At 40.0% G+C, this 13199-nt stretch overlaps 1 protein-coding gene across 1 annotated transcript; it reads left to right on the forward strand.

Moving 5' to 3' along the window:
* The first annotated feature begins 4252 nt into the window (after nucleotides 1–4252).
* On the forward strand, nucleotides 4253–7792 carry LOC104100075 (BTB/POZ domain-containing protein At5g48130). The gene is made up of 4 exons (XM_009607238.4): nucleotides 4253–4553; nucleotides 4641–4710; nucleotides 5115–6299; nucleotides 6922–7792. The coding sequence occupies exons 1-4, from the start codon at nucleotides 4465–4467 to the stop codon at nucleotides 7645–7647; spliced, it is 2070 nt and encodes a 689-aa protein (XP_009605533.1). The 5' UTR covers nucleotides 4253–4464; the 3' UTR covers nucleotides 7648–7792.
* Nucleotides 7793–13199: the final 5407 nt, after the last annotated feature.

A 13199-nucleotide genomic window follows, 5' to 3' on the forward strand; every position in this document is an offset into this window, starting at 1 on the left:
TGGTTTCACATGCCATGTTGAACTCATTTAGAACTCGAACTGCAGGCACGATTTTGTCTTGTAGACTGAGTTGTTCCACGACCCTCGACCGAATGATGTTGGCCGAGCTACCTGGATCAATCAACACACGTTTAATTTGAGTTTTATTTATGAGTACAAATATTACCAGTGCATCATTGTGAGGTTGTATGATCCCTTACGCATCCTCGTCGCTGAAAGATAAAATTCCTTCTACTACGTATTCTCGAGTTCGTTTCTCCCTAGTAATGGATACTTTAGTGCGTTTCAACATCGGCCCCTATGGGATATCGACTCCACCGGTGATCATATTAATGACATGTTGAGGGTCGGTATCTTCTTGTTCTGTCTGTTTGTTAGAATCCATGTTCCTGAAATGATTCTTGGCTCGGTCGCTCAAGAATTCTCGAAGGTGCCCATTCTTGAATAGCCGGGTTACTTCTTCTCTCAATTGTCGACAATGTTCCGTTCTATGACCGTGAGTCCCATGATATTTGCTCATCTGGTTAGGATCCCTTTGAGTTGGATCGGATTGTAGAGGTCAAGGACATTTGGTATCCTTGATGCACTCGATAGCTGATACGATGGTGGAAACATCGACTTAAAGTTGTATTTCTGTAGCCTCGGCGCTTCTTTAGGCCCGATGGACCTTTCGAAGCTGTTTTTGGTCATGAGCCCCTGGTTGTTTCGACCTTGATCATTTCTTCTTTCATTTCTTACGGGGTTCCGCCTGGACCGCTGCTCCTCCGATCTCTATTATATGGAAGATATCGATCCTTGTTTAATCTTGGTTCATGATCGATGTCTCTCTTGACTCTGTCGATGGTTCTGACGGGATAAACAGACTCTGGAGGGGCCCCGAGTTGGTCAGTAGAACAGACTCGATCTCGTCGTCTTCCAAGTCGTTCCCTTTGATGGCACATGTGAAAGAGGTAACATACTCGTTTGGATCGGTCGTTCCGTTATACTTAGGTATTTCGGGCATACGAAATTTCTCGGGGATCGGCTTCAGATCCGTGCTCGGGGGAAAAGGTTTTTGCACGAACTTCCTGGAATCCAATCCTTTCAATATCGGAGGTGCTCCTGGGATTTGATCTACGCTGGAATTGTAGGTTTGCATATTTTTGTTGTTCGCTTCGATTTTCTTTTCCTCTGATTCTATCCGCTTTGTCAGTGCATCGAGCATCTTTACAATCTCGGGGTTAGTACCCGATTCTTGTTCATTTGACCTTACTACGACCGGTTCATTTCTGCGAGTGACTTCACAGGGTGGATCGGGTTCAACCCTGCTCGGCATCTGGGTTTGGCTCTGCAACTGAGCTATCGCCACTTGTTGAGCTTGCAGCATTTTGAAGATCATTTGTAGGTTGATCCTATATTCTTCATTGTTTTGTGTGTTTCGAGTTGTCGATCAGGCCCCACCACGGATGCTATTTTCGGGATCGGTAGGCAAGTTGGCGTCGATAGCCACATGTAAATTAGCATCAATCGAATTTGCGATCAAAATTCCAACGGGACCAGCGGGTGGCCATACGTTACCGGGCGCTATGTTGTTATTCTCGCCCTGATGACCGGACTCGTTATCGATATGTAGGGGTGCTAATTGAGAGTTTGGCATTTTTAGCCTGAAATCAAAGACACTTCAAAGAGCAAGTGTAAAGTAGTGTGTGTGTGTGTGTTATGAAGATTTGTATCAAATAAACACTATTATTCTTATCCCCATGGTGGGCGCCAAACTGTTTACCCTCCAAAATCGGATAACAATTGAATTTGTTAGTGGTTATAAGGACATGTGGATTAACTTGATACAAAGCGATAAATTAGATTGCAGTTAAAATAAATAGCTATAAAATAACTTAAAACCACATGAATTGGATGAATTCAGCTTAAGAATGCCACCCTTGAGTTGAATGCGCTTTGATTGACATCAAGATAGCAAAGAAATAAGTACAACGGTAATGTATTGCTTATAAGTATGAGTGTATGTTACCATATGCCTAATGAATTGTCAAGACCCATTTATATATTAGGGGAGATCTACCTTTTAAGGTATTATTTTATTATTCTATAAAAGACAAAAGTCCTTGATTAGCTGACCGTTGGTTCCCTTTTTGAGTCGTTCCGTAATTTCTACCATAATGACTGGTTAATAGTGAGAATTACGGAACCATATCGGATGAGTTGTCAAAGCTTTCTTCGAGGCCGTTGGAAATAGGATCGGTTATGCCTTCGGTGAACTCGAGTGCAAATCGGATGGTTTCGATGGTTAATTTTGACAATGCTTTGGGTTCGATCTTAATTCCATGTTTCGATCTTTGGCCGATCGTGTGGGGGCGTCAGATCGATTTTCGAGCTCGACTTCACCCGATCACGAATATTTCGGCCCTGGCCTAATCAGGGAGTTCGGAAGCTCAATCGAATATCGAGCTTGATTTTACCCGTATACAATATAAATTACGTATATATAATATTTTTACGTCTATTTTTAGTTTAAGTGATTGGGTTAGCCGCTAATTGGTTTAAATCTTCGCAGAGGAAAAATAGATAACATGCGAGTCAAGACAAACTTGTGTGTGTACGCTTATACATTAAACAAAATAGGAAAAAGGGATAAAAGTTGTCATTGGGATTAAGAGAGATGTTAGTAGTAAGCAAAACAAATCCTTCAAACAAAAGCAACTCCCAAATTATATTAGTATTTTAGAAGCCGTGCCGTCTTGGGTGTTGCCTCATAGTATGTTACTGCAAAAAGCACTTTCAACACTTCTTCTTCAATTCAGCTAATTACCCTTATTTTAAGTTTTTCATCTTATTATGGTTTGGCTTCAATTTTCCACATTTTGTCTTTCCCAATACACTCGAATTTCCCCCACAAGTTCTTCTTCTTCGTGCATTTCTCTAGGTTAGAATTGTCTATCTTTTCTTAATTAAACTCACTCAATCTTAATAAGAATATCTTAATCTGCTTAAGCATAATTTCATAGGAATAGTTAGCAACAAAAACAAGATTAAGTTACGACATATTCTTAATACTTAGGAAAAGAAAAGTTGAAAGAAACTTATGCTAGTAAAAAATCAAGAGTTTAAGCTAGCGTTTGGACATAAATTTGGTTGAAAAGAGTTTTTAAAATTGTGTTGTAAAATAATTTTTGAAAATCGAAGTTGTGTTTGGACGTTTATTTTATTTGAAAAAAAAAATTGAAGTTATGTGAGTGAAAGAAAATACAATTCTTTGGAAGTTGAAATTTTTTTTCAAACTTTTTTCAAAAATTGATCATATTACATGAACAAATAATATTTTCAATTTTACTTTTTTTGAAAAAATACAGCCAAAATCAATTACCAAACGGGAGCGAGCTTGAGTTATATTGAAAATACTTCAGTCTAAATATGTGAACCTTAAGAGTAAATTCCGGGTGAAAAGTAAATAAATCTCTGCAAAACAAAATACTACTCAAAGCGAGTATAAACTTTTGTGAGAAGGTGTATATTTTGAGTTTCAAAAGCGAGTATAGTATAGTAATATTTAGAAAGTTTCATTGGGAATCTTGAATATTGAATATCATATAATTTTCTACACAATGCGACGTATAAAATTCTTGAATGTTTCACAAACTCGATTTTCATATTATGGTAGAATGCAGCAATCTTCAATTCTTCCAATGAGGGAGGCTAATGCACGTGTGCATACAGTCCAAAAGCCAAGAACTTCAACCTCGAACGTCTTTGAAGCCTTAAAATTAGGAGGTTTTTTGAGTCCCACTTGTGACTTTGACTAAATATAAAAACAGCTATAGTCAGAGGTTACTAGTTGTCTTCGTGACCATAGGTCACAAATTCGAACCGTGGAACAGTCACTAATGATTATATTGGGGTTTACGTTAACCTTTGGGGGCGTTCTTTTCTGAACCCATAGTGAATACAGGATGTCTTGTATACTAAGCTGCTGCTTACTATAGTCAGAGGCGGAGCTTGAGTAATAAGTACAAGTTTGGATAAATTTAGTAACTTTTACTTAGACCTTGTATTTATATTATAAAATTCATTAAATATATATGAATTTTAATTGTGAACCCAGTCGATAAAACGAACTATGAGTTCTGTAACAATTTAATAACTCATAAACTTTAAATCCTACTCTTGGCCGGTACAATAGTGATCTTAGTTGTGCACAAATATCAGTGAATCTATAAGAAGTCTGCACTTTTTTATGCATTTTTCTGCACGGGTTTTTGCTTCACAGGATTTCTGGATTCTAGAAATACTCTACCCTTTTACTACTAATTTTTTCGATCTTTGAGCTGGGATTTTCCAACATTTATGCTTCCTTTCAGAAACAAATGTTTCTATCTTTGACTAGATTTCATGCATTAACTCCATCTGCCAATAAAAACACTCACTCACTCACTTCCACCCCAAGTTTGATTGGCTACTTCTCATTACTGAATGGGCACTTCTTCAGACTTTTCAGTTCTTTCTAGTCCACTTTCATCTCCTAATGTTGGTGCCCTCCTTAAGATCAAGATCATTTCATGGTAATGAATTTCAACACTCCCTTTTCTACTTTTCCATTATATAGTTTGTTTATCTTTTTAACTAATTATCAAGAAATGTAATTTCAGGAGTCAAGAAACTGGCTTGCCTGTCACCGTTCGAGTTCGGATAGGTGATAGAACCTTTAACTTGCATAAGGTGAGATCTCTCAACATCTTAATGACAAAATAAAGGCATTTAGCATGAAGCTCCAAGAAAGTACCACTTTTTTTTCCTGATAACAATGGCGCCCGGCTCAACTTGCGCTCTATGTTGCTCGGGCCCTCAGAAAATGTCTCCGGGTGCGTGTCGGATCCTCCAAAATTAGTCTATTTTTATAGAATCCGACACGGGTTCGGCAGCATTTTGGAGAGTGCCCGCAACATAGTTTGCGCGCACCTCGACTAATTCCACACGATACCTACTGCCTCCCACCAGCACAGGTATCGCCAAGGCTGGATAGATGGAAATAACACCTACCGGGGAGAAAGTACCACTTCTCAACATGTAATATTATCAATTAGCTCATTTTCTTGGTTAATCTTTGGTTTTTGATATTGCAGCACCCATTGTTTTCAAAGAGTGGATACTTCAGAAGACAACTGATGAATGAATCAAATGAGGTTGAATTACCAGGAAATTTCCCAGGAGGACAGGAGACCTTTGAAATGATGGCACTTTTCATCTATGGATCGTCCACGTTGGTCGATCCTTTCAATGTAGCAGCACTAAGATGTGCAGCAGAGTTCCTGGAAATGACAGAAGAGTACAGCTCTAGCAATCTTTGTGAGCGTTTCGACATTTACTTAAATCAGGTTGTACTACAAAGCTGGGACGATACTCTGATCGTCCTCCAAAAATGCCAAATATTGCTACCTTTGGCTGAAGAGCTGCTGATTGTTAGTCGTTGCATCGAATCTCTTGCCTTTATGGCATGTATGGAAATTCTTGACCCCGAAAGGAGAAGAGACCATCCGGTTGTTACATTAGAGGCCTTGGCTAGTCAGCATTGGAGCGATGAGAAAGTCAAGGAAATTCTCAGCCAAGATTTGTGGATTAAAGATCTTATTGCTTTGCCATTTCCATTTTTCAAGAGGATAATATCATCGCTGAGAAGACAAGGAATGAAGGAGAAATATGTCAGCCCAATAGTACTTTTCTATGCAAATAAATGGGTACTTTCTGAAAAAAAACATCAGTTTTGGCAGAATGCTAGTAAGGAAAGCGAAGTTGACAATAATGCTGATGACAATAATAATAATAATGATACAAATGAAAAAGTTTCCAAAATACTTCAAGGGATTCTTGAGTTGCTGCGTATGGGAGAGAAAGCTAGTAAAGTTATACCTGTTGGATTTTACTTCTGTTTGCTTTCAAGATCACTTCAACTCGGTTTAAGAATTGAAAGTAGAGAAAAGTTGCAAGATCAGATTGCGTCGCTACTATACTTGGCTCAAGTGGAAGATTTTCTCCTTCCGGAAAGCAACAACGACTCCATTTCGTCGTGCATTGAGTTAACAATAATGAAGAGCATATTTTCAAAATATGTAACATTTGGAATGGAGTTACCTCATACACCTTCACCAAGAAATTACGTCGTTGCTGAACTTTGGGATGCATATCTAACAAAGATAGCCACTGATCCAAAATGGAGTGCTAAAAGATTCCTGGAACTCATTGAAACTGTTCCATTGTCCAGCAGACAAACGCACGATCATCTCTATAGAGCTTTAAGCACTTTTCTCATGGTAAGTTTTCGCTACATCTCAAGTCCTAAAGTAGAAGTTCAACATAATTTAAATGGAATAGGTGCATTTCTGTATATTTCAATGAAAAACAACCAGATTGCTACATGCATTTTTAGAAAGTTGGCTATCCATATTTCATCTTCAATTGTCAATTTCAAACTCAAAGCATACCGATAAGTGGATAAAACCGAAGGTTGTCAACGGAGGCAGAGCCAGGATCTCAACTTTATGGGTTCTGGATTTTAGAACGACGACCTCAAGTGCTAATAAATTGGGTTCTATGTTTTAATGTGTACATATTTAATGAAATTCATAACACAAATACACTTTTTGAGCAAAAGCTAATGCGTTCGGCCCCTGTATGCAGGGTCGGAGGCACAAGCCGAACCCAATAGCTTTTGCTCAAACAGTGTATTTAATGTTTTGAATTCATGAAATATGTATAAATATTAAATTTAAAAGTTAGAACCAGTCATTAACACTTGAAATTGTGGTCCCAAAATCCAGAACCCATAAGATTAAAATCTTGGCTCCGCCTCTGCCTTCTACTTGCGCTCCTGCTCCAAATTTACTGTTCAATATTTTTTTCCTCAACAAAGAAAAAAATTTCTGTTTTATCCAGGCACATCCTGATATGTCACAAGAAGAGAAAGGATTGGTGTGCAAATACCTCAATTGCCAGAAACTTTCACAAGAAGTGTGTATTGAAGCAGTTCAAAATGAATTGATGCCGTTGAGACTTATTGTCCAAGCACTGTTTGTTCAGCAACTAAACACACAACAAGCTTTTAAAGAATGTTCAGACTCGTTTCGTTATGTTCATTGTGGAGAGTACTCAGGAAGCATCTCAAGTACAATATATGCAAATTCCAAAAGCCAGAACTTGGTAGAGAGTCCATATATGGAAGGAAGCGTAGGCGGAAGCAAACCACTAAGCTTCTTGTTAAAAGATTCAGCAGTGCAAAAGTCTGAATTCTCAAAAAAGGAATATGAATCCACTAGCTTCAGAATCCAAAATCTTGAACATGAATTAATATCCTTGAAAAAAACGCTTCAACTACAGCACATTTCTAAGCAAACAGAAACCATTTCCAAGAAAGTTGAACCAGTTTCTGCAGATTATCAGAGCCTGAGACCATATAATTTAGAGGGAAGAACACCAAACAAGAAGAGGAATAACCCCATTGGACAAGTGACTAGTTGCATTGGTTCTGTGAATTTGTCTTCCCAACGACGATATGCTACTAGGTTACTGAAGGTTTTTCGAAGGATAACTTTGTTTGGCAGAGGAAAATCAAGAAAAAAGTCAGGTGGCAGTGGCCTTAGGACAAAGACATTGAACTTTTAAACAACTCATGTAATTGCATTGTTGGTCGAGGACCTTAAAATATGATACAGTATATTATTTTCCAATTATGATGTAAGAAAGTTCATGTAAATAGCAAGGGAATAAGAACATAATCATAAGCAGCTGCATTTTATGCAGAGTTATAGGGTTGGTTGTGTTCTTTGTTGGACTATCTCCAGTGTACATCACTACCATCTATTTTCTGCACCCAAATAAGAGTGAAATGATAGAAAATAATGAGCCTATAAAGATCATATGTGCTTTATTTTGTAGATATCTTGTCTTGTTTTTGTTGATCTCCCGTATAAAGGTCATATAACTAAAATAATTGTTATGAACTACAAATTCATATCTCCCTACAAATAATCTGATCCCTAGAGGCAGACCTACTTGTACCACTAAGGGGCCATCAGACCCGTTAATTTCGGCAAACATCCTGTATATGTATATGTATGTGTGTATACCTTAAAAATTATTATATTGTATACGATAAAAACCGGTTAGTCCTTCGTACGGACTGGTTTGAATGGTAATACATTGGATCGGAGAAGCATCTTCATAGTATCAGGTCGACGTCCGAAGTCGGGTCACCAAGCTTCGAGCCTGAAGGACCGATCAACGTCTAGCTCAATGTTATTATCAAACTCGAATCCAAATCGAACTATGATGCAAAGTAAAGTTATCGAGCTTATGATTCAGAGGCCGACCAACACTGACCCCGAATCTATACAGGAACCCGAGTCAGAATCGAGCATGAGTCAAGATCGAGAGCTCGAGTTAATATCGAGCTCACAGACAAGAGCCGTTGCAATCCCATTAGATGAGAGAATCTTGGCAGGAATCATGGAAAAACTGATTTATCATGGGTCTCCCACTATTTATTTTTAAGTATATCTAAAAGTAGGATCTTCCACTATAAAGAGGATGGCTACATTTGTGTAAAGGACAGTTTTTGCTTACATTGTAATTCAAGCACCATATTCTCCTATATTCGAGAGTTATTCTTTTAAGGTTCATTAATTGATTCATCTTGCTTAGTTTTAGAAATCATCTTCTTTCCAACCTTGTTTATTTTCCATTATTTGCAATCCATATTTGATATTTCTATTTCTCCTTACGATTTGTATTAAGCTATACCACATATCCTTAGAACTACGTACAAATTCAACTCTATCCGTTTTTCGGGTAAACAGTTTGGCGCTCACCGTGGGGCTAAGGATAACAGTGGTTATTTGATACGAATCTGCAAAAACACACGGTTTTGCGCTTGTTTCCGAAAGTATCTTAGATTTTCGATTAGCAACGACTAACTACCAATCAAATGGCCTTACCTATCGACAACGAAGCTGGTCTTCAGATGAGAACAACAACTTGACACCCAGTACGGAAAGACCACTTGTCAACGCCATTGGAGCTCGAATCGAAGTGCCGATAGATATCAATTCGCATGTGGCCATTGAGGCGAACCTATATTCTGAACCTGAAAATAGCATTCATGGTGGCACTCGGTCTACAGCTTGAGATACCCATAACGTCGAGGAAAACGGCGTCAGCTTGCGTATGATTTTTAAAATGTTGCAAGCTCAACAGGAAGCAATCACTCAGTTGCAGATTCAAACCCAGATACCGAGTAGATCAGAGCCCAGTCAACCCCGAGAAATCGACCATACAACGGAACCAGCTATAGTGAAATCAAATGAGCAGGAGTCGGGGACTAATCCCGAAATTGCTAAGATGTTCGAAGAACTGACCAAACGAATAGAATCGGGAGAAAGGAGGATCGAAGCAAATGTCAAAAGGGTGGAGACATACAACTCCAGGGTTGATCATATCTCGGGGGAACCACCAATATTGAAAGGCTTAGATTCCAAAATATTCCTACAAAAGCCCTCCCCCCCCCCAAGCGCGGCTCCTAAACCGATCCCGAAGAAATTCCGCATGCCCGAGATTCCTAAATATAACGGAACTACCGACCCCAATGAACATGTCACCTCATACACATGTGCTATCAAAGGGAACGACCAAGAAGATGATGAGATCGAATCCGTATTATTGAAGAAATTTGGTGAAACCTTATCAAAGGGAGCAATGATATGGTATCATAATTTACCATCGAATTCTATCGATTCTTTTGCTATGCTCGCAGACTCCTTCGTAAAAGCACACGCCGGGTCTATAAAAGTCGAGACCAGGAAGTCAGACCTGTTCAAGGTAAGACAAAAGGATAACGAGATGCTAAGGGAGTTCGTATCTCGTTTTCAAATGGAACGAATGGATCTGCCACCAGTCACAGACGATTGGGATGTTCAGGCTTTCACTCAAGGTTTGAACGAATGAAGTTCGACGGCTTCACGACGATTGAAGCATAACCTGATCGAGTACCCAGCTATCACTTGGTCCGACGTACACAATCGGTACCAATCAAAAATTATAGTCGAAGATGATCAGTTGGGGTCTGAACCCGTTGCTCGAAGGGATATCAATCGAGAGCAAGGTCCGATCAGGGACAGATACCGACCGTATAATGAAAACCACAGAGTCAATGAATCGAGACGTAACCTCGGACAAAGCAACAAAAGAAGTGATCGAGGTCAAGGGTCTCGGGGGCTGATGAACAGAAGTGGGTTAGACAGGCCTACCCGATCTAAGGAAGTACCACGGTTATCGGAGTATAACTCCAGCATTGATGCATCCGTCATCGTGTCGGCTATCGGACGTATCAAAGACGCTAAATGGCCTCGACCCATGCAGACCGATCCTGCCCAGAGGAATCCCAATCAAATGTGTGAATATCATGGCACCCATGGCCACAGAACGGAAGATTACAGGCAACTAAGAGAGGAGGTAGCCCGATTATTCAATAAAGGGCACCTTCGAGAATTCTTAAGCGACAGAGCGAAGAACCATTTCAAAAATAGGTATTTCGGCAAACAAAACGAACAAGAAGAACCACAGCACATCATCCACATGATCATCGGCGACGTTGATACCCCTCAAGGGCCAGTGCTTAAACGCACTAAGACATCGATTGTGAGGGAAAAGCGATCTCGAACTTAAGATTACGTACCCATAGAAACTTTGTTTTTCAATGATGAAGATGCCGAAGGGGTCGTACAACCTCATAACGATGCACTAGTAATATCCGTATTTATGAATAAAACTAAAGTTAAGCGTGTGTTAATTGATCCAGGTAGCTCGGCCAATATCATTAGATTGAAGGTTGTAGAACATCTCGGTCTACAGGACCAGGTCGTACCCGCAACCCTGGTTCAAAACGGATTCAATATGGCATGTGAAACCACCAAAGGCGAGATAATTCTGCCGATAAACGTGGTCGGGACAATCCAGGAATGAAGTTCCACGTAATCGAAGGCGACATGAGGTACAACGCCCTTTTTGGAAGGCCATGGATCCACAACATGAGAGTTGTACCTTCGACCCTACACCAGGTTCTTAAATTCCTAACATTGGGGGGAGTCAAAATAGTGTACGGAGAACAACCGGCCGCAAGAGAAATGTTTGTCGTCGAGGAAGCGAATCTGGTATCCTCGCCTCTAATAAAGGGATCGAGCTCAAAAGGGGAACAAGATGCCAAATAGCAATCACAGACGTCAGCTTCAACCCAACCAGAAAATCAGAAGATCGATGAAGAGGATGATCAAAGGATCCATCAATCCTTTGTGCTTCCCGATGATTCCTACGCTACCCAATCAATAATTGAAGCATTGGAGCAAGTCATATTAATTGAGCATTTGCCCGAACGAAAGGTATACCTGGGAATGGGATTAACCCCCGAACTCAGGAACAGGCTTATTCAATTTCTTATCGATAACATGGATTGTTTTCCTTGGTCCCATTTAGATATAATAGGGATCCCACCGGATATAACGACGCATCGGCTAAGCCTGGACCCTAGGTTCCAACCAATAAAGCAAAAGAGAAGGCCCCAATCCGAGGTAAAGCACGCATTCATAAAGGATGAGGTAACTAAACTTCTTAGAATAAGGTCCATTCGGGAGGTGAAATATCCTGAATGGTTAGCCAATGTAGTTGTGGTCCCTAAAAAAGGGAACAAACTTAGAATGTGTGTAGATTACAAGGATTTAAACAAGGCATGCTCCAAAGAATTTTTTTCCACTGCCTAACATCGATCGCATAATCGATGCCACGGCCGGCCACGAGATCCTTACTTTTCTCGATGCCTATTCCGGGTATAACCAAATCCAAATGAACCCGAAAGACCAGGAAAAGACTTCATTTGTCACCAAGTATGGAACATATTGTTATAATGGGATGCCCTTCGGGCTAAAAAATGCAGGAGCTACTTACCAATGCCTAGTAAATAAAATATTCGAGGAACAAATAGGTAAATCAATGGAAGTTTATATTAATGACATGCTAGTTAAGTCTCTGCGCGCAGAGGAACATTTGACCCATTTGCAGGAAACAATCGAGATTTTAAGTAAATACAACATGAAGCTCAACCCCGAGAAATGTGCTTTTGGAGTCGGTTCGGGCAAGTTCCTCGACTTCATGGTGTCAAATCGGAGGATCGATATTAACACCGATAAAATCAAGACCATCGAAGACATCACCATCGTGGACAGCGTAAAAGTCATGCAGAGGCTAACGAGACGGATTGCAGCCTTAGGCCGATTCATTTCAAGGTCGTCATATCAAAGTCACAAATTTTTCTCTCTGCTAAAAAAAAGAACGATTTCGCTTGGACCCCGGAATGCCAACAGGCATTAGAGGAATTAAAACGATATCTATCGAGCCCACCACTGCTTCATACTCCAAAAACAGACGAAAAACTTTGCTTATACTTGGCAGTATTGAAAATCGCGATAAGTAGAGTCCTAGTTCGAGAAGAGCAAGGTACGCAATTTCCCATCTATTATGTAAGTCGAACCTTATAGGAAGCAGAAACTAGATATCCACACTTAGAAAAATTGGCACTTGCATTGATAAGCGCCTCTAGAAATTTAAGACCGTACTTTCAATGTCACCCATATGCGTATTGACCACTTACCCACTCCGTAATATTTTGCACAATCCCGAACTATCAGGCCGATTAGCCAAATAGGCCGTCGAACTCAGTGGGTACGATATCGAATATCAATCCCATACGGCCATCAAGTCTCAAAGTTTAGCGGACTTCATGGCCGATTTCACGCCGACCCTCGTACCCGAAGTTGAAAAAGAACTCTTATTGAAATCGGGTATGTCATCGGGGATATAGACCTTTTTTACGGACGGGGCTTCGAACGTAAAGGGGTCCGGGCTAGGCATCGTTTTAAGCCACCCACGGGTAACACTATTAGGCAATCTATCAAAACTACTAGGTTGACTAACAACGAGGTCGAGTATGAGGCCATGATTGCAGGTCTCGAACTAGCTAAATGCTTGGGAGCATAAGTTATTGAAGCCAAGTGTGACTCTTTGTTGGTGGTTAATCAAGTAAACAAAACCTTCGAAGTTCGAGAAGATAGAATGCAAAGGTATTTGGACAAACTGCATGTCACTTTGCGCCAATTCAAAGAATGGACTTT

Source organism: Nicotiana tomentosiformis, chromosome 7 (assembly GCF_000390325.3).
Source record: "Nicotiana tomentosiformis chromosome 7, ASM39032v3, whole genome shotgun sequence".
Classification (NCBI taxonomy): domain Eukaryota; kingdom Viridiplantae; phylum Streptophyta; class Magnoliopsida; order Solanales; family Solanaceae; genus Nicotiana; species Nicotiana tomentosiformis.